Here is a 21,628-nt window from a genome sequence, read left to right as displayed (position 1 = left end):
AAATAAATAAAATGAAGCTGTGGGGAGGCACAGAGTTGCTAAGTAGGAACATCCTGCAAAAAGGCGAAACTGATCAAGCCCAGATTTATTTTCTAAATAAGGATTGTATTGCTAATCTCTTTCTGTCCTGAATGAGATCAACCTTTTAAAAATTGTCAGCACCTCTAGGTGTCGTTTTTTTCTGTGTGAGAAATGGTCTGGAGGTTGTCCTGACAGGCATGGGTCCCCCAAAGTCACCACTGCCCGATAAAGTTAAGACCATGTCCCACAACTTCAGATACTCCCGCATCAGAGTGTCCCCCAGTCCCAAGGTCAGCCCTACATAGAAGAAAACAGAGTCAAATTAATCATTAACATCTGAGTCACTGTATTTCATGTTGTACAAGTATCTGAGTGTTCATAAGTTCATGTCCACCATAATGCATCATGGATTTTAAAGCAAAACAGAATAGGTTCTGGCATATTTTCACGTAAATAATGTTATAGGAAAGTAACAGTATCTTTGAACTTAATTATTTGGTGTTGCTATATTTTTCTATTGCTAAGAAAACAAAACCAGATGGGCCTATGAGAACTCGGCCCCTGGCTCCTTAGGTAGGTGAAGGGGTCAGGGGTCAGTCTCAGGGATCTGAAGGTCACTCTGGCAGGGTTAGGAGGTTGAGGAGACCATGGGCAGACTTCTGCACCTGCTTTTTCCTTCTTCAGATGACACTCCAACCTCACATCCTCTGCAGTTTTCTCAGGAACAATCAGCAGCAAAGCTATGGTGTCATTTTATAACATATGCAAATTATCTGCTATATGAAAGATTCCCAATAAAAGGTAATATTTCCCATTCTGTTCCGGGGGGAGCTCACAGAGTTTCCTTCAATGCAACCTCCCCTTTTCCCCAGACAGCTGATGGTACCTCATCGTGAGTTGCAGAAAAAAGAATTTTCTTTCTTTTTGAGATTCTTTTCCTATATAGGTTATTACAGAATAGTGAGTATAGTTTCCCGTACTATATGGTAGCTCCTTGTTGAAGATCTATTTTATACATAGTAGTGTGTAATGTTAATCCCAAACGCCTTCCATTAAATATATGTATATGTATAACTGAATCACTTCGCTGTACAGCTGATACTAACACAACATGGTAAATCAACTATACTCCAATATAAAATAAAATTTAAATTAAAAATTAAACAAACAGAAAACTCTTACAATGCCCTCAGTGGAACTGTTCACCTCTCGTGAAAATGCAAACAGAAAATATCTGCAAAGAATGCTTCCTACCCAACTGGGCTTAATTGATGAAAAACCTATTGCCATTACTTGTCAGATACAATTCATACCCACTGACCAAAAAATGACTTCAAGACTTCACTACTCAGTTATTTAAAACATACCTCTACTGTGTTCAATTTCATAATAATAAGCAATATTTTTCCACAAAAGATCATCGGTTAAGTCAGGCAGGCCAGCGAAATTCACATGCCAGTTATTTCTAGACTCTAATTGTTTGAGGATGAAAAACGCACATTTCTTTAGCTGGAAAAAAATAAAAGAAGAAGGGCATGTTCTAACAATATAAAGTCTTCCCAGAATGTTCATGTCTTCAACAGGATCTATGTCTTATACTAATAAAAAGGAGCTAAGGTACCTATGAGAGCACAGGGCACTGTTCCTGCCTTGACAAAAGGTGGCACAAATGACTTACCCTCTGTGCTTCAGCTCTTCCAACCAGAAAGTTACACAGTTAATCTACACCCTGCAAGGTACCTGGCAGCTCTGAAACAAAATGATTCCTTTAAACTTATTACCATCATAAGCTTAACAAATATTCCTTCACTGACTCAAAATAATACAATCAATATAGAAAAGCAGTAGGCATTTCACTGTTATTGCTACATAGTTTCAGTTGAAAGTTACTTGTGGCATCATTTCACTAGGACCTAAATAAAATGCAATTACGTAGCAGATGGGGTTTCTTCAATGCACAATGGGTGACCACCTGCATGCAAAGTATGATTGCTACAAAGACTAGGTGATTAAATCAACTGTGTCTGTTTTACAACCTCACAACTGTGCTGTGTGGGTTTCTCAATGTTTCACAAAGGCATTGCTTTAACTTTGTGTAACTGAGTGTCCCTTTACCTCACACTGCACTAGGGCTAATGGAAATAATTCCACTCTTGTCAGTCTTAAGTTACAATAAAAGGGATTATAGAATGTTCTTTCTGGTTAAAGGTTGCTCCAAAATCAATAATTTTTTCTTGAACTACGGTGTTAATTCACAATGAGATTGCCATAGACCATACAAAAATATCAAAGTAGGAAGCACCCTGTTAAACATATAAATGAAGATTTTTAAAGTTTCATCATAGCTGACAAATGACTTTTATATTCCCTTTTCTCTGTTTTAATAATAAGTGTAAACATACAACTTATATAAATGGTTTGTATCAATAGTATTGTTGTTTCTTCAAAGAAATTGTATGATTATTTGGAATTCTCAGGAATGTGTATCACTTTATATATAGTTGAAGTACTTTCTCTGGAGCACTTTTAGACACAATGGGACTACTTTTCCCATTGCATTATTTACAATTTTAAAGATGCATAGAAAAATAAATAAGCCATCTCAGAAAAAGCAAAGTATTATGCCTTCTGATTTTGCCTTATTGAATTTAAAACGTTGCTGCATTTCCGTGTGGTTTTCATACCATTCCTCGAAATGGTGAAAGTGCTCTGTCCCAGACACAGGTAATGAGTCTACTCTTCGCTCTTTGAAACAGAGGTAACTGTCGAAGGAGAGTCACGCTGAGACAGTGCATCCTGCAGAGGTCCACTGCCTCACTTAATGTGGGGGTTTTCGTCAAGTCCTGGAAAAACATGAATTTAAAGAGCATCAGCCTACACATAGGCAATGTCCAAATTCAGATATGCAAGAACAAATCTTAGAGCATCTTACACACGATTTTCCCATATGATAGATTTCTTTCTTTTCAGGGTGATTTTACTTTAAGAAAAAAGAATTTTTTCTGTCTGTCCGGCTTGCGGGGTCTTAGTTCCCTGACCAGGGATTGAATCAATGCACCCTGCAGTCAAAGCAGAGTCTTAACCACTGGACTGCCAGAGAAGTCCCAAGAAAAATTTTAATAAGCATATCATTTATTTTTTCTCAACAGTACAACTATTTTGTCTAGGAGTGCAGGCTTTTCAAAATAAATAAAGGCCCCGCATTCCCTGCATCTAATACTTTCATTTTTTTAAATTAATTTATTTATTCATTTATTTATTGGCTGCGATGGGTCTTCGATGCTGGGCGCAGGCTTTCTCTAGTTGCGGTGACTGGGGCTAGTCTTCAGTTGTGGTGCACAGGTTTCTCAGTGCAGTGCCTTCTCTTGTGGAGCATGGGCTCTAGGTGCATGGGCTTCAATAGTTGACGTGTGCTCAACAGTTGCGGCTCATGGGGTCTAGAGCACAGGCTCAGTAGTTGTGGCCCATGGGCTTGGTTGCTCTGTGGCATGTGGGATCTTCCTGGACCAGGGATCGAACCCGTGTCCCCTACATTGGTAGATAGATTCTTAACCGCTGTGCCACCAGGGAAGTCCTAATACTTTCATCTTTTAAGATGGTGGAAGATTGTCCCCTGTTTGGAGGTATGTTTAGTACCTATTTACAACCTCAAAGCAGCAACACAAAGAAGGTGATAACACACCCTATTGTCACACCTGTTCCCATATGGAGGACCAGGCTGAGTAGAATGGTCTATACACTAAGACAGTGTCGTCCAGCAGAAAACAAACTAACAAAAGCAATTGGGTTTTCATCCCAGCTCCACCATCAGTCAGATGTTTGACACTATTCCTCTATAAAACAGAATAAGAAAAACACCTCATGCCAAAAGGTTATAAGGATCAATGATAATTTGTTTAAGGCATCCTGCACTGGCACTTACTAAACACACAGTAGAAGTTAGCTACTATTAATAGTAACATCATCATCATTATTGGCATTCTTAACAGAAAACTTGGGTTCTGATTAACAGAGTAGATGGCTCTGGGTACCAAGTTCACGATGGTCACAGCCAGAGTCACTGCCACCAGCAACAGCCCTCCCTGTCTGCTTTTATAAAAGCTACATCTCAGGGGCGATGTTACCACCTGCACCTTGAAACTGGCCTGTGAAATTCTCAGCAGCGGTGGACGATTAGCTGAGTCAAGAATGAGATAGATATTTGATCAGGGAAGAAAGAGGTGACAAGTTCACTGCAGGAAAAGAACAAAAACACCTTAGCCTGTTTTGTAGCATTCTGCATGCTTTCATGAGAACAGGATCAATCTGTCTCTCTCTCTGAGTTTATTCAGCAAACATGTGACAAGCACATGTTTTCCGTATGATGATGAGGCTACACCTACAGCTATGACTCATAAGCACATCTTTAAAAGCACCATTAGGGACTTCCCTGGTGGTCCAGTGGTAAAAATCCGCTTTCCAATGCAGGGGACATGGGTTCGATCCCTGATTAGGGAACTAAGATCCCACATGCCGAGGGGCAAGTAAGCCTGCAAGCCACAACTACTGAGTCCGTGAGCCACAACTAGAGAGAGAAAACCCACACACCACAACTAGAGAGAAGCCTGTGCGCCGCAAAGGAAGATCCCACATGCCGCAATGAAGATCCCTCGTGCCACGATTAAGACCCGGTGCAGCCCAAAATAAAAATAAATAAATAAAATTTTAAAATAAAAGTAACATTAAATAATTAATTTTTCAAAGAATCCCACCTGGGTGTTAGGATTTTCGGTGCATGTGTTTAGGTTTTCACAGTCTTGTGCCTCTTGTAACATTTTTTTAAAGAGTTTCAGTGTCACAGAGCATGAAACGGAGCAAACAACACTTCTGATGTCCGCTCCTTCTGGCCACAGACTCTGAAGCAAGGACAAGGTTTGATGTATCTGCAATAAAATTATTTTTTGAAGCCCTGGTGAATAGAAGAGACAACATTCGAAGCTGAGGTGCTATTTACCCTTAGGAAAAGAAGTTGCTTTTTTTCCCATTAATGATATTAATACCAAAATTACATGTTTAAAAAATTTTTTAAATATATATAAAATAAATGCCTAAAGAATAAATGAACAGAACAGGTAGAAAATGTTTAACAGAAAATGAGAAAATGAGGCTGTATCTAATGAGGTTCTAGGTGCCATTCTAACAGTAATCACAATTTCTCCTTCTGATTGGGTATACTCCCCAGCAAATCTGGATAAGCCATGCTCACCTGACAAGTCTCTGAATAATTAACCTGCAAATTCTTCAGTGTTGTCAGTTTCAGATGTTTTTCAGAGACAAATCCGATGTATTTGCCTGACGTTCGACAGCCATCACCCCATAGGTTGATAATTATGAACTACCGTTACTAAAAGCACCATCACCACAACTTTAGACAAGTTACTTAATCTCACTCATTCATTTAAAAATGTTTGGTGTCTACACACTAGGCAGGGTTTGCAGGGATTTCATTGTAAGATTGATAGCGCATTCCTGTAGAGTTTTGAGCAGAGTCGTACCATAACATCAGATTTGCATTTCTAAAAGATCACTCTGATTGCTGTGTAGACTGTCAACCACAGGCAACCAAGAGCAGAAGCAGAAACACAAGTTGGTTCTTGGATGCTAGTCTACTGCATTTGTCTGTGCAAACGATGACAGTCTCACCATGATGGAGATGGTGAGGGGTAGGCATGTCCAGGACTAACTGGTGGATGGGATGTGGGGTGTGGGGAAAAGAGTGAAATCAAGGGCACCTTCCATGTTTCTAAGGATGCAGATGCCTGTAACTGATTTGAGGAAGACTCCAGTGGAGTGGGTTTGGGGTAGAAGTCTGGCGATGCCTACTGAAAACCCACATGGAGATGCCTGCTGGGCTGCTGGATGGAAGGGGAACTAAGGGTCTTGCTAGTGAGCATGGTTACTCGAGAGTCATATGACTGTCATCACCTCATCACATCATACCCAGTCTTCCAGAAGAAATGAGCAATGTCAGATGGTGTGTTTTGAGAAATCGGAAAGGTAAGATAACCACTGTCTCGGGTCATCTTGTTTATGAGAGATTACCAAAGGATCAGCTGCTCAGCCTTCAATCCTCAGCTATATAGGTGGTTTCCCCTCCAGAAGACTGAGAAATCCCTGTCTTCCAGGAATATGGTTCTTCAGTGCTCATGTCATATGTTGTAAGAATAAAAGGTGGAGATCTTAAATTATCACAGTAGTTGCCTTCCTCCAATTTTACCACATAATTTATACAAAGTTTTTTTTATAGGAAATGACTAGGGTTTTGTATTCAATAAATTTAACAAGGCTCATTCTAAGGGCTGTTCATTTGGAAGAAGATGCAAGTCTATATAACCAGCAAGGACACAAATGCTGGTAAAGGAAATGTCTGTCTTTTAGAAGCACTGAATCATTAAGAGAATCTTTCTTAGATGCTGAACTCTAGTTTCCATAAAAACGTGTCATTACCTCTTTCTGCATGTCTCCCAGGTTTAGTTTCAAATAACCATATAGGAATATTTCTGTTTCCTGTGACTCCTGGGCATGCTCTATTATGTAGGCAAGTAAGGCATGATGTAGTTGTTTCTCATGCTTGAAAACAAAACATAAATAAATCTCTGGTTCAAATAAAAATGCATATTACAAACCTATATTTAAACTAAATATAAGGTAGAAAATAATGTTCATGATCATTTGTCTATAGGAAAAAAAGATCAGTTAATTCAAGTTAAAATAGATTTTCACTTTATTTACTTGGACTATTCACTGCTGAGATTTTTAGAATATAAGAAAAATGAATGTGCACTTATTCCCAATAAAACCAACCATTAAGAAGTGCTGATCTTAGAGGTAGTATAATTGTTTTATATTGCCCCACATTGGTGTCCGATCTTATTTATTTAAAAAAAGGAAGAAAAGGAAACAGAAAGAAGGAAGGAAAGAAGGGAGGGAGGGAGAAAGAAGGAAGAAAGACAAAGAAAGAAAGAAAGAAAGAAAGAAAGAAAGAAAGAAAGAAAGAAAGAAAGAAAGAAAGAAAGAAAGAAAGAAGGAAGGAAGGAAGGAAGGAAGGAAGGAAGGAAGGAAGGAAGGGAGGAAGGAAGGAAGGAAAGAAAGAAAAAGAAAGAAAGGAAGGAAGAAAGGGGGAGGAAGGGAGGAAATTTTAAATAATATTATCAATCCTCAGTATTGATAGCTATTTTTAATGGATACAAGTATTCAAAATAGTTGCAAACCAGTAGTGACCAATAAGATGAAGATAAAATATTTTCTCAATTGTCTATCTTAAGCTAAAAAGTGGGAATACAGACAAAAAGCATCCCAGATCATATATATACACATACACACACATATATGCATATGTATATATAAAATATATACTCAGAAAAAAGTATATATACATTTATCGAATACACAGGAGTATATAAATGAGTATGTATGTGGATGTGTGGATACACACATACGTGTAATTTACATACAAGACAACGACTGACAATTTCCCACTGTGGTCCTCATGTGTCTTTGGCCTTTGAGCTGTCCCTCCTGTTGCCTCTTGTACAGGAACTCAGTCTACACTTTCCCTCCCACCTCTCAAAACTGCACATACAAAGGCTTCATCCACAAGAACTTCAACTAACCTCTCTTTTAAAGCCACATAAGGGCTTACCTGGTGGCGCAGTGGTTAAGAATCTGCCTGCCAATGCAGGGGACACAGGTTCGAGCCCTGATCCGGGAAGATCCCACATGCTGTGGAGCAACTAAGCCCGTGCGCCACAACTACTGATCCTGAGCTCTAGAGCCTGCAAGCCACAGCTACTGAGGCCACGTGCCACAACTACTGAAGCCCACGTGCCTAGAGCCCATGCTCTGCAACAAGAGAAGCCACCACAATCAGAAGCTCGCACACCATAAGCAGTGGCCCCCACTTGCCACAACTAGAGAGCCCACGTACAGCAATGAAGACCTAACACAGCCAAAAAATAAATAAAATAAGATAAATAAATAAAATCTTAAAAAAAAAAAGCCACATAAAAAGGCTTTCCCTCTTTCCCCAGGTTAGAACACTCCTTCAGAGTCCCTATGCCCAGAATTTTCTCATAAAGACTTATGCTATTGGTTCTCTGGTCCTATTTCCCACATTTATATTGGTGATTTCTTCTTGGCAATTTAAGCTAACTTACCATTTCAAAAAACTGTTTGTGTAAATAGCAACTTGAGGCATAGTATCCATGAATTCTAAGGACATCCGACTCTATTCCCAGAGTCTGTACAATATCGATTTTCTTCTGAAGGGTATGAATGATAAAAATGTTTAAAAAGTGTGCTTGATGAAATGTTATTCCCATTTCTGAAACAATTAAGAAGTGTGGATAATATTCTTTAAGAAATATCTCCCATTCTGGTGACAGACAATTGGAAAATTCTGTGTGAATAGTGACATCCGTATTGTGTTGTAAATGTTGAATCAACATAGTACGAAGAACCAAATGTTCAGAGTACTTAAAATACATATTTTCTGCATCCTGTAGAAAAAGAAAACCAACGTTAATATTAGAGACAAAATAGAGTAGTTATTTTCTAAGGATTAGTATTGTGTACATATCGTTGTATCAATATGATACAAAGAGTGAAGGATTTCAAGATGATTAAAATGTATTTTTCTTCATCTTATAGAAATGTTAGATAAATACTCTTTAGCTATTTTCCTATTGATAATACTTGGTACCATTCCTTTTAGTAGAGACTTTAATTACAATTTGAAGAAGCAAAATATCTAAAAAAATAATGATTGATCAAATTTTAAATTGATCGGATACTTTTTCTTAGACTCTACAAAATGAGAATTTCATAGACCCTACAAAATAAATCTGTTACCTTAAAAAAAACTATTACAAATTTGGCTTCCTTTTGAATAAAATCATGCAGAAACTGTTCCACAATATAGAAGAAGTGAAGAGTTTGTCCCTTCTTGAAGTTCACGTTGGAAACACAAGTGATGAATAACGAATCTCCATCAATCAGAAAAAACTCAGACTCGACAAAGTCTTTAAGTAAGCTTACCATTCTGAATAAAAATATAAAACACACAACACAGTGATTATAAGAATCACAGAAGCTTAAGAGAAAATCCCACCGTTCAACTGGTTACAAAAATGTTCTTCTAATTTAAGAAAGAAATTTAAGGAAAGACTAACCAAAAATTTTTATTATATTTAAGTAATCATTTTCCAGGACATTCCCAATATTCTGTAATAGAATAAGCCCTTAGTTAAAGACCAGATTCTACATTAAAATTCATTTGCATGAGCATAAATTTATGCAAAAAAGTACATCTTTATATTTTAAATTTAGATACTGTTTTTGCACTTCAGGTGTGAAAATTAAATCAATCATTTTCCTGGGCCAATTGTACATATAAAACTATTTCATTTTGCTTTTTAAATTAATATATAATGAACATTTGCAACTTCTTCACCAAATCCAAGAAATAAAACATTTTCTATAACATATCAACCTTGTGAACTGTTTCCAAAACTCATCTTCCTACCTCTCCCTTCAGAGGCAACCACTGCTTTGAATTTTGTTTTCGTCAACCTCTTGCTCATTTTTTAAAGTTTTTATGATGACATATGCACATCTAAGTTTTAATCTTTATTTACAGGACAACATCTATGTGTTTTCTGATTTACTTTTAAAACTTAATTACTATTAAAAATCTAGCATGTGGTTACAGAAAGTTGCATTTAATTTTAATGCTATAAAATATTCAGTTATATGTCTATATCGCAATTTATTCTACATCCTCTTTTCAATGGGCATTTGAATTATTCCTTTCATTTTTTGCTATTACAGACTGTGCATTAATGGTCATTCCTCTGGGTGTTTCCTAACACAGGTGAAACTCTAGGGCTCTAGGGTATAGTCACACGAATGGAACTACTGATTGGTACATTCTAAGGTAATACCAAATTGTGTTCCAAAGCATCATATAGACTTCCACCCGCATTAGCAAGTGTCAGAAATTCATTTTCCCTACATCACTTCTGACATTAGTCCTGTATAAAACATGACTTCATACTTTCTTCTCATTTTTAATTTATTTTTGTTTTTGTTTTTATTTTTTGGCTTTTTGGCTAGAGTATGGGGAACTATTACACACTACTTGGGAAAAACAACAGTACAGAAATGTTAATTCTGCTGTATATTCTTTCAAAATGTACTCTTCGTGTGTTCTAACACATAACAGGGGAGCAGACTAAGTGGGAGTCCTGGATCTGTCACTTACCAGCTCTGGAGTTTAGATTAGCTGCTAGTCTATCCTGTGCTACAGTTTCTTGACTCATAAAGTGGGAATTAAAAACAGCTAATCCTTCATGAGGTTGCTGTGAGGAGTAATGAGATAAATATCTATAAAGTGATTAGACGCAAACTATGCTTAGGTTATCATGTGTGCGTAAAAAATGTTTACTACAAATGATGTTTTGGGGGTTTTACTTTGTAATTTTATACAATTGGTATTATAGTATATCTATCCTAAATTAGTTTAGAAAATTTGAATGTGAAGATAAATGTCATAATATTGGAGTCAATAAATCATGCATGGAAGGATATTTTTACTTTCTTTACTCTAGAATCTAGAAGCATATTAACAGATTAGCATATTTACTCTTTCCCTAGAGCCTAGAAGCATATTAACAAAAAAAAATTGTTGAGGCAATGAAATGATGCACTGGTTTGGTATGTTTGTCTTTGAGAATGTTACATAATATTTTACCATTAGTTTAAACATACCAAAGACAGTTTTATGCGACTTCCATAATATTTTTACATGGAATATAATGTCAGTTAAGTTGCCACTTTGGTCTTGTGCAAAATTAAGAGCAAGTTGAATGTTTCCTCCACTTAAGCCTTTCTTCAACGATTTCAGTATCTTATTCCTTGCTACTGAATAAAATGCCATAACATTTTCCAAGGAAAGAAAATATTTATCTATTTTCAAAAATATTAATCTCCTGCCCCACTAGCAGTTTCTACAAAATGATTCTTAGGAGGAAGAAAGAAAAAAGTATGCCACACAGAGTGAATGAGTTACTTCTGATGATCTATCACTTTGAATACTTTGTGTTGTACTTACTTAGATTTTGACAGAGTTTTCCAGATCAGCATTGACAGTTTCCTCAGAACTTCCTTACATTCAGTTAATTCTTTAAAAACAAAGAACAAAGTTGAATACTCAGTTTTAAATTAATTTTAAATGACAAATTCTGTTGTGACCTTTGAGTCTATTTATATTTTAATCAATTCTGCATATGCATGTCTGAAATACTGAGTAAGCATGTTAAAAGATAAAGATGTACGTTCAAAATAAAAACATACCTACACTGCTTACTGAAAAGAACAATTTAGCAGCAAGGTTAGTCAAATCTTCCAGTTTTGAAATTGGATTTTTTTCACCAACTCTAAAATAAGAAATTCTCAGTTGCAAATGAATTTTAATGATATACATAAATTATAACAAGTCCACAAAGATAAAAATGTACAGAAAACTAAAATTTTGCCACTTCCAAAATTAATATGGCGATATATATATATGAAAAATTGATAGATATCCCTATAGAGACACATTGTGTCTACCTTCAAAACTCCTCTCACTAATGATAAACTGTAAAATAGTAAATTCTATTTTTTTCCACTCTCCCACATATTTTTGGAGCTCTTTATTGGAATATAATTGCTTTACACCGATGTGCCTGTTTTTACTGTACAGCAAAGTGAATCAACTGTATTTATACATATATCCCCATATCCCCTCCCTCTCACGACTCCTTCCCACCTTCCCTATCCCAGCCCTCTAAGTCATCACCCATCATCGGGTTGATCTCCCTGTGTCATGCAGCAGCTTCCCATTAGATATCTATTTTACACTTGGCAGTGTGTATATGTCAGTACTACTCTCTCACTTCCCGCATACTAAAAAAAAAAACTTCATCTAATTCTTTGAAATAAACTTCTCCTGAAAATTTGTTTGTAATATTCCACATCCTTGTTGAATGCATCCTATCAAGAAATTAGGATTTTGAAAGAAAAAAGGAAAGGTCATACATTCGACATGAGGTCTCATGAAAAAACGTAAAGCAGGAATATTTAAATTAATTAACTAATGTAAAAAATTAACCACAGATTTTTTTGAAATTTTTGTTACAGTAAAAGTGGTCTCTTATTTGTTATAACTGACATTAACTGAGTCCTCCAGTAACTGCTCCTTCTTCAAAGAGAGTGAATTTATGCATAATTGAGGAGTGCTAAGTGTTATAAAAGAATATTTAAATGTTATGGGGTCCCTAGGCTTGCCCATATATGTACTGGGCCAGGTTTATTTATAATAGGTGGCTCCTCACTCCAAAATGCTACTTTGGAATGTACACCAAACAGTACAGCTAAACCTGGTTCTATATATTTATTTTCATCAAAATTGTATTTATTTAGTATTTCTTGCAGTTGACAGAGAAATCTCCAAACATAGTCCTCATTTTATGTCCCTAGAACTTCATAATCCCATTTTATCATCATTATTTTATACCTATGCTGAGAGAAGCAACCCAACAAGCTAGCATTGTGAATAACTACAGATTCAAGATTTTAAAAATTTTGTGTAAGGAGCAAAGAAGTTTCCTGCTACCAGGACTTAAGTTTTGCTTATTAAAAGCCTGCCCAATTGGTTGAAGTCATGTGAAAATATTCATCTTATTTTAGGTATTTATTTTAACTGCATCAATAATTTAAGAAACATGCTATTTACGCTGGTGTACTGTTTTTCTTTTACTTATTTATATTTTAGCTTGTAAGTGGATAAGAAATATTTGATTTTGAGCTTAGGTAAATTATTAATACTTGCTTTAGGTAAATGTTATTCATATATCAATTGGATGAGGAATTTGAAAAAATAGATAATTTAATCGAGGTTAACTTTCAGTTTGGCATTTGGGGGATAAGGATGATTATGATTATTTTAAAATGTTTTAAAAAGTATAAAGTTGTACCCAACATAGAACTGGAATCAGAATTGATAAATGTTAAAACGTTGCTCCTTTGCTTCAAATTGATTAAAGGGAAATAACCATTACATATATATTTGAATTCCCATTCTGCCTGCCCCAAAGGCAACCAACATTGTGATATTTTTTTTGCCATGGTTTTATATGACCTATACAGTACCCTTTTACATCTCCTTAAATTAAATTCTGCTTTCTTCATTCAACTTTGTGATTTTGAGACTGACCCATGTGTACACACACAGGTATAGGTCATGTTAGCAGCTGATAATACTCTATCATGTGAGCATATTACTTTCATAACCAGATTCCACACTGATAGGCATTTAGGTTGTTTTGGTTTTTTGTCTTTGTACAAATGATGGCACGTTGTACATTACTTTTAACACATCTCACTGACCATATGCAAGAGACTCCCTCAGGGGTTAGCCTTGGAGCGGTAAGAAACTTTATTAGATAGTATTCAATTCATCTTCCAAGTATCGATATCATCAATATTGTTGAAAATATTTCTCATATGAAAAACGTGAAATCGTTTCTCGTAGTTCTGATTTGTATCACTACCGGGAATGAGTAACTTGTAAAATATGTATTTATTTATTTTTTAACATTTAGATATCCCTTTTGTTACCTGCTTGTGTGTAAACTTTGCCCATTTTTATGTTGGGCTTTCTCCACTTAATTCGTATACAATCTTTAGTTTTCCTACATAAATGATTCTTCTGTTTATATCAATTTTTCTGTTTATATAGACTCTCTCATTCCACTCTGCCCTACACATTAACTTTGTTACAAATCTTCTCTTACACAGAAGGTTCTTTTTTTTTTTTTTTTTTGGTCAAATTTACCAAACTTTTTTTTATTTAAACATTTATCTTAAGAAACCCAGCCCTACCCCAAGATCCTTAAAACATTCTAGTGCTTTTTTTTGTAGAGGCAAGATGAAAGAGTAGATTCAGATTGAATATGTATTGAATCTAAAGATTCATTTGGGAATAATTGATATATTTATGGTACTGAGTGATAACCAGCAAGGACCTAATATATTTCTATATTTATTCTTTACAAGTTCTTTTGTGATGTTTCTTTATTATTTTCTTCTCGTTTTGTTAGATTTATTGCCAAGTATAGTTTAGCTTGTGTGGCTATTTTGATGGTTTTTTTCTTTTAATACATTTTCCAATTAGTCACTTCTGGTGCTTAGAATCAGTATAGATTCCACACTGCTGGACATTTCCACAATAATGGTGATTAAAATCAGTATTTTCATAAATGTCAATCTTATATCCCAAAGGAGACTGCCCTCATTTCTCAGGTGTGTGTAGATTCTCTTGAACGTTTTAGGTAGATTTTCTTTTACTTACTTTTCTGGTGTTATTGGACTTACTAGAACCTCCAATACGAAATAGAAGTGATGACAGCAAACACTCTCCCTTGTTCCTCATGTTGATGGCAAAACAGATAAAGTTTCATCATTATTTGGGTGTTTGATGTAGATTTCTAGCAGGCTGCCTTTATTAAGTTTAGGAAACTATCTTCCTGGTTAGTGACAAACTCTAATCATGACTGAGTAATGAACTTATTAAATGTTTTTCTGCATCTATTGAATTCATAATGTTTACCTTCATTTTGTTAATATACAGATTTTTATAATAAAATATATCTCATATAAAATATTTTATTATTTTATATGAGATATATATTTTAACAAATGGTATTTTTTCTTACTTTCAGTATAATTGTATTTTTATGTGTTAATATTTAATTTAGGAATCCTCGCTTAACAGACTACTCTTCAACCTTTGGAGTCAAGCAGAAGCATTTGGACCTGCTTTTTAAATCACAGTCCTATAATCAGAACCACACGAGCACCTTGTTAAAATTTTTTATTTCCATTCTCTATCCCCAAGGACTTATTGATTCAATTGGACTGAGGAAAAAAATCTAAGAATCTATGCTAGAGTGTAGGGTAACAGATCCATATTTGACGTAAATAAAATAAAGTCAACTATACACACTCATAAAAAAATTCCAAACCCACTTTTTTTGTTGTCTGTTTTTACCATACAGATTCCAAGCAAAGCACACTACTCAATCAGGTGGTCAACTAAAAATGAACAACAAAAAGTCTTTTCTAATGTTGGAGGAAAAAAGGGCTGATGCCATCAGTATTGCGGAGAGAGAGAGAAAGAGAGGAAGAAGAAGAAGAAGGAGAGGGGAGGAGGAGGAGGAGGCAGGAAAGGGGAGGAGGAGAAGGAGAAGGAGAAGGAGAAGGATAAAGAAGGAGAAGAAAAGAAGAAGAGGAAGAGGAAGAGGAAGAAGGGGAGGAGGAGGAGGCAGGAAAGGGGAGGAGGAGAAGGAGAAGGAGAAGGATAAAGAAGGAGAAGAAAAGAAGAAGAGGAAGAGGAAGAGGAAGAAGGGGAGGAGGAGGAGGCAGGAAAGGGGAGGAGGGGGAGGAGGAGAAGAGGAAGAGAGGGAGGGGAAGGCGGAAGTTGGAGAGGGAGGGAAATTCACCCATGGGTAGTGTAATGTCTCACCTGATCTTTCTAAATCACAGCTGCTAACATCAGTGGCTTCAACGTTTGCCAGCGTCTCTTCATTGATTTCAAACTCACAGGGTATTTTCCCAAAAGCTGACTCCTCCGTGATGTCCTCAGAGCTTAGATGATCTTCCTCTTCGGATCGATCAAAGGACGACAAGCTGTCTGAGGTCTCACTGCCCTCAGAGCTGTCACTCTCAGTATCACTCTCGCTTTCACTGTCACTGTTACTAGGGCTTAATTTTTCACTTGACACAGTAGGTGCAGAAGCCATGATCCACAGAAACAAACCTATGAGTGAATTATCACTTTATTTAAAATAATATATCACAATCTAGCTCATGCCTTTCAAAGAAAATCTGTTCCATCCCTTCCTCTCTCTGAAAATCCCCTAGGTCCCTAGTTTCCTAGTGATGATAATTTTTCATAATCCTCTCCCCAAACATGTTTGCAATGAAGTCGCTCAAAAGGGCAGGTGATGTTGCATGGTGGGCAAAACATATTCCTGAAAATATATATCTGAAGGTCACATTTACAAAGACAAAATATTTTGTACATGTTTAAAGAAGGGTTTGATCCAAGAAAACTAGAAAATAGTAAAAATTTCTATGTACAACTTTGAAAGAGTCTTCACAGATAAATTGCCAGTATTTTACATATTACGGTAAGTCCACTACATAAGAACCCTCAAGCTGCCAGCTTTCAAAGATGCGAATGTGGGTTCACATGTCCAATCATGTAAGTTAGTTCACGTGTCTGGTGTATACTGTCACGAGCATGCATCCTCTACAAGTGGTTGTGCTTTTGTGTACTGTACAGTACTACATAGAGTACAGTAGTATAGTATCTATTCCAAGCCCAGGATGTCCAGAAGCAAGCCTAAAAGCAGCAGTGATGTAGCTGGTACTGCTAAGAGGTGCCAAGCGATAACAATGGAAACAAAACGGAAAATAATTGAGAGAATGCAGCGGCAAGAGGACTAGGAAGTAACCGAAGAACCAAAGAGATTCACAACGCGGGAAATGGCAAGGGGACTTTCTTTATTTGAGGAGGAAGTGTTAATTTTTGAGGCACAGGAACCAAACGTAGAAGGTTGCAGCAGCCGTTCAGAATGCAATCCAGTGCTACCATGTTATCTATGATGAGAAAAAAGGAGCCACTGCCCAGACATCACTGGATCGTTTTTTCAAGAGGGTGGATAGAATTGAATCCAGCAAGGAGCCAGAACTTGTGCCACCAACGTCAGGCGGGAGTGAAATTGCAGCTCGCGCTCCGTCTCCTGTGCTGATGATCCTTCAGCTCTACCACCTCCCACCTCCTCTCCCTCCTCCAGTCAGTAACTCTTCTTGCCGGTTCACTCGATGCCCGCCCCCTGTAGGCCAGCTATTGTACTGTACTTTTCAAGGGACTGAATTGTAAGATTAAAAATGTTTTCTTTATTTTTGTGCTTGTTTGTTTTTTATGTATTATTTGTGTGAAAAGTATTATAAACCTATTACAATACAGTACTATACAGCCGATTCTGTTAGTTGGGTACCTAGGCTAACTTTGTTGGACTTACAAACAAATTGGACTTACAACTGTGCTCTCAGAATAGAACTCGTCAGTAAGTAGAGGACTTACTGTACTTCAGTTGTGGTCTAAAACCTTGAGTATCCTGGTCAGAGGTGGTGAGGCAATCCATCTGACAGACCCATTCCTTCCCCCAAAGAAGAATGAGGTCCTCTGCTCTTCCCTCATCTCGCCCCTTTCTGTCTATAAAAACCTTCCATTTTGCATGGCTCCCTGGAGCTCTTTTCTACTAGCTGGATGGGATGCATGAGTCCTTGAACAAAGCCAATTAGACCTTCAAATCTACTTAGCTGAATTTTGCTTTTCAACATCAGCAAAATACAATCAGTGTAATATTGCCAGTGCAATAAGTGGGGAATCATTTGCTCTCACTGGGCTACAGTTTCCTTTTCTTTAAAATAGGAGTAAAAAAATATTTCCCTCACGAAACATAAAAGCATAAATATAATGTGAGAAGTAAAAGTGTTGACCGCTCAGCCACAAAGACTTGCATTTCCAATACTTTCTGTTTCTGGGTTTTTTTGGCAAATGCAATTGTCCATAAATATAATTGCATTTTGATGAATGTTCATTTCATTCATTCATTAATCCACGCAATCATCTTTTATTGGGCATTTACTATAATATCAGACATTATTCTAGGCTATATTCTCAAGGCCACTAGTGTCTAGAAGAACCCAAACTAGAGAAAGTGAGAGACAAGTTCACAGACTAAGAGATGATGTGATGAGGGCTGCATTGCAGCTGGCAAACTATTTAGGGCAGACGCACCAGGGGTAGTGCCCAGGAGAAGGCAATAAGGCTTCTCAAGGGAGAGGATGCTTCAGCTGGAGCTTGAAGGGGTTTATCAGATAAGGACAGGGTAGGAGCATTCTGGAGAAACAAGGCAGCAGCAGGTCTGAGGAATGTGGCCCACCCCAGACTCGCCCTGGCTGTATGGCTCACAGAGCATCAGGGTCTTCCCTGGCTCCCAGACAGAATATGTACAAACATCATTTGATAAAGCCCACCAGCCAATGGTATCAAGAAATAGCTGCAAGCACATCCTAGACAATCATGCTTATCTGGATGATGACAAATGTCATTTTTTCTCAAATGCTTCCCTGAAATACTCAACAACACAGGGTCTGGGGAAAGATCTAACAGCAGCCCTGGCAAGCACATAATCTCATTGATGTCTCATTCTTTACCTTTTGTAGGAAAAATGCATATAAATGTTGCATTCTACCACATAATACATCCGTATTTTTAATATAAAAGTAGGTGTTTCTTTGAAAAATCTTTTCCAGACATTCTCCCATAGCCCTCTGAATAATTTCATATTTTTCAGTTATCATCCCTAATTTTAGAGATAAATCATCAGAGGATTGGAGCAGTTTTATAAAAGCTTGCTAGTAAGTTGAAGCACCGAGTCTGACCCCAGGCCCCCATCTTTCCCAGGAGACTAACAGTGCTGCTGTGGTCATGGGCAGGTAAGCGCCTGCTCCAGGGAGGCTCATCGTTGGACTTGAGGAGCAGCTACAGACAAGAACAAGAACTGACTTTGCCCTTGATTTCCAGTATCACTGAAATGTTGCACGTAGACTTGGCTGTTCAGAGAACCCCAATCTAGTTGAGTCACACATGATCCCTACCCTAAAGTAGAAGACAATTCTTAACTATGAAACTTAGAAATACACTCAAGATAACTATGTTAACAGTATTTTTTAAATCCAAGATTATAAACCACCATTTAAGGTAGATTTCTCTTGTTAATACAATTATTTCTCTAATAATCTAGCCTAGTTCCTCATTGATACAAACACACACACACAGATACGCATACATACACACACATACACACACTCACACACACTTGTGTCCTTTGCATGTTTGTCAGTTACATTCAGCTATAAGCTGAATACAAAATTGTGTATCACATTTTTTGAAATAATCAAGCCGGTACCAAGTCTTACCATGTTTAAAAAATATGAGTTCAATCCAAAGGGGACATTTTAACATCACTCTCAAACAGATCTTGGAGTTAATTTATTTGCAGATAAGTGACTTTGTCTTTGGACTGAAAGCAGCACCGTTCTGCCACCCAGAGTCTAACCTTCAAGTTTATCTCAGCTTTTAGCAGTCACTACTTTCCTTAAAGGATCCCCAAACACATGCACTCATTTTCCTCACAGCCTTCTCTGTGTACAAGGCACCAAACCCCCCTCCTACCTGTGGTCTGTAGTTTCCGCCTCACACCCAACAGCCAGCAGCTGGCGCAGGACGGGATCGGGTGTTCTGGGAGACCCTGGGCAGACCTGGGACAGAGCCCACTGCTGCTCCAACAAGGCCCTGACAGCGCCCTCTCTGCACCAGCCACGTCTCCTGTGTTAGGTTTCGATTCCTGGAGAGGATAAGGGAAGAGCAAGAGCAAGGCGGGTATCAGAAGTTCTCCGCTTCATCCCACTTCCTCGGTCACACCCTCTGTGAAAGTACATCTACAGGACACTGAAGGCAAAGGTCGAGTGTGTGCACACAACTGCCTTGGGCTGGTTGCAGTCTGCACACGCCCCGCCAGCCTTTCGCAGGACTCTGCCCAGCTACCCCGCACACTCACACGTACCTTCCCCTCCTCCTTCTGCTGCTCACTTTCTACAAGAATTACAGCAAGGACACACGTAATATTGGGACAATTCATTGGTGTCTCGAGATTCACTGAAAATTCTTTTTCACCAGCTCAAAAGTCCTGATCAGTGTGAACTAGAACCTGATACGTCGTATATGCTCAAAAATAATCTGCCAAAAGCACAAGTACCTGTAGAACAACCCTCTCTGAGGACAACCAGAAGACCAGCAGAACAGGTTTTCTAAGACTATGGAAGAAAGGCCATGTGGACATGGGGAAGAGGGGCAGAAATGTGGTCCAGTTAGAACCCGCAGTCCCAGGTAGGCAACCCACAAGCAGGAGGGTTTCACATCTGCGATGTTCCCCTGAGGAGCGAGGGGTCTGACCAGCACCAGGAGGACAAGTCCCCACAGCGTCTGGCTTGGAAAGCCAGTGAGGCTTCTGTCTGGGAGGGCAGGGGGGTTGTGGCAAACTAAGACTCTGCTCTTGAAGTAGATTTATTGACTGATATTAGGGTGGGTGCCTGACTGGCAGAGATCTGGTGAAACTTTCTCCAGGGACAGAAGTACTGGCTGGAGACCTTTTTTTTTTTTTTTTTTTTGTAACTTCCCTTCCAACTAGCAGGCCCGATGCTGGTGGGGTCATTTCTATCACTCTCAATCAACCTAGCTAACACTATGCACTCTGCCCTGGTGTTCCCCTGAGGACCCACCCTACCCAACCCACCTGTCCCAACCAGCCCCTCCAAAGCAGCTGCCACCCCCCTCAACTGACAGGCAGCCCTGGCTGGCACCAGTGCCCCCCAAAGCAGACCCCACTCTAGAGGGCCAGCCCCACATACCAGCACACCCACCAGCAGTCGTGGCCAGGCTGATCAGCCTGATGGGCCAGGGGCCAGCCCTGCCCACTGGTGCACCCACAACAATTGTGGCACAACCACAATAGGAGGGTATGCACAGCGGACACAAAAGGTACACCAGGAGCACCAGGCTCTGAGGACCAGGGAACATTGAGCCAAAGGACCCTATAGGATACCTTCTATACAAGGCAACTCTCTCAGGAGTGGGAGACATAGCTGATACGCCTAATCTCTGAAACTAACACAGAGTTACACAAAATGAGACAAGGAATACCTTTCAAATGAGAGAATCAGACAAAACTCCAGGAAAATTACTGAATGAAATGGACATAAGCAATTTATCAGATGAAGAGTTCAAGGTAATAGTCACAAAAATGCTCACTGAACTTGGGACAAAAATAAATAAAAACAGTAAGAAATTAAATAAAGAGATAGAAAATATACAAGAGAAAACAAGGAACTGAGGAATACAGTTACTGAAATGGAAAATACACTAGAGGAAATCAACCGTATATTAAAGGATGCAGAAGAACAGATCAGCAATCTGGAAGATGGGGTAGTGGAAATCACTGGTTCAGAACAGAAAAAAGGAAAAAGAATCTTAAAAAATGAAGAGAATTTAAGGGACTTCTGGGACAACATCAAGCATCTTTCATCATGTTGGTGCTATTCCACAGACTGAGTTGGCCAGTAACTCTTTACCTTTAATTTGAAAGTAAAATGCACTTTGAAAATAGGCAGTTTGATTTGTTCAGTCAGAGCATTATGTAGGTCCTTTCACTTGAGATGATCATATGATTTCTATCCTTGTTTTATTAATGTAGTTTATCACATTGACTGATGTGTGGATATTGAACCACCCTTACATCCCTGGGATAAATCCCCCTTGATTGTGGTGTGCAGTCTTTTTAATGAACTGTATTTGGTTTGCTAACATTTTGTTGAGGATTTGTTACCTCTGTTC

General features: G+C 38.0%; 1 protein-coding gene across 1 annotated transcript in view; it reads right to left on the bottom strand.

The window, feature by feature from the left end:
- Positions 1–19,877, bottom strand: part of LOC130844412 (probable ATP-dependent RNA helicase DDX60) — a 74,655-nt gene extending 54,778 nt beyond the window's left edge. Inside the window, exons 1-9 of the mRNA XM_057720668.1 lie at positions 19,803–19,877; positions 19,412–19,583; positions 15,626–15,919; positions 11,171–11,240; positions 8,911–9,100; positions 8,217–8,558; positions 2,706–2,864; positions 1,389–1,530; positions 238–318 (exon numbers count right to left, since the gene is read on the bottom strand). Coding sequence (XP_057576651.1) covers positions 238–318; positions 1,389–1,530; positions 2,706–2,864; positions 8,217–8,558; positions 8,911–9,100; positions 11,171–11,240; positions 15,626–15,919; positions 19,412–19,583; positions 19,803–19,877 — 1,525 coding nt within the window. The remainder of the gene's footprint in view (positions 1–237; positions 319–1,388; positions 1,531–2,705; positions 2,865–8,216; positions 8,559–8,910; positions 9,101–11,170; positions 11,241–15,625; positions 15,920–19,411; positions 19,584–19,802) is intronic.
- Between the last annotated feature and the right edge of the window lie 1,751 nt (positions 19,878–21,628).

Source organism: Hippopotamus amphibius, chromosome 2 (assembly GCF_030028045.1).
Source record: "Hippopotamus amphibius kiboko isolate mHipAmp2 chromosome 2, mHipAmp2.hap2, whole genome shotgun sequence".
NCBI lineage: Eukaryota > Metazoa > Chordata > Mammalia > Artiodactyla > Hippopotamidae > Hippopotamus > Hippopotamus amphibius.
The sequence above is the reverse complement of the archived record's forward strand: the minus strand, read 5'-3'. Positions and strand labels throughout refer to the sequence as shown.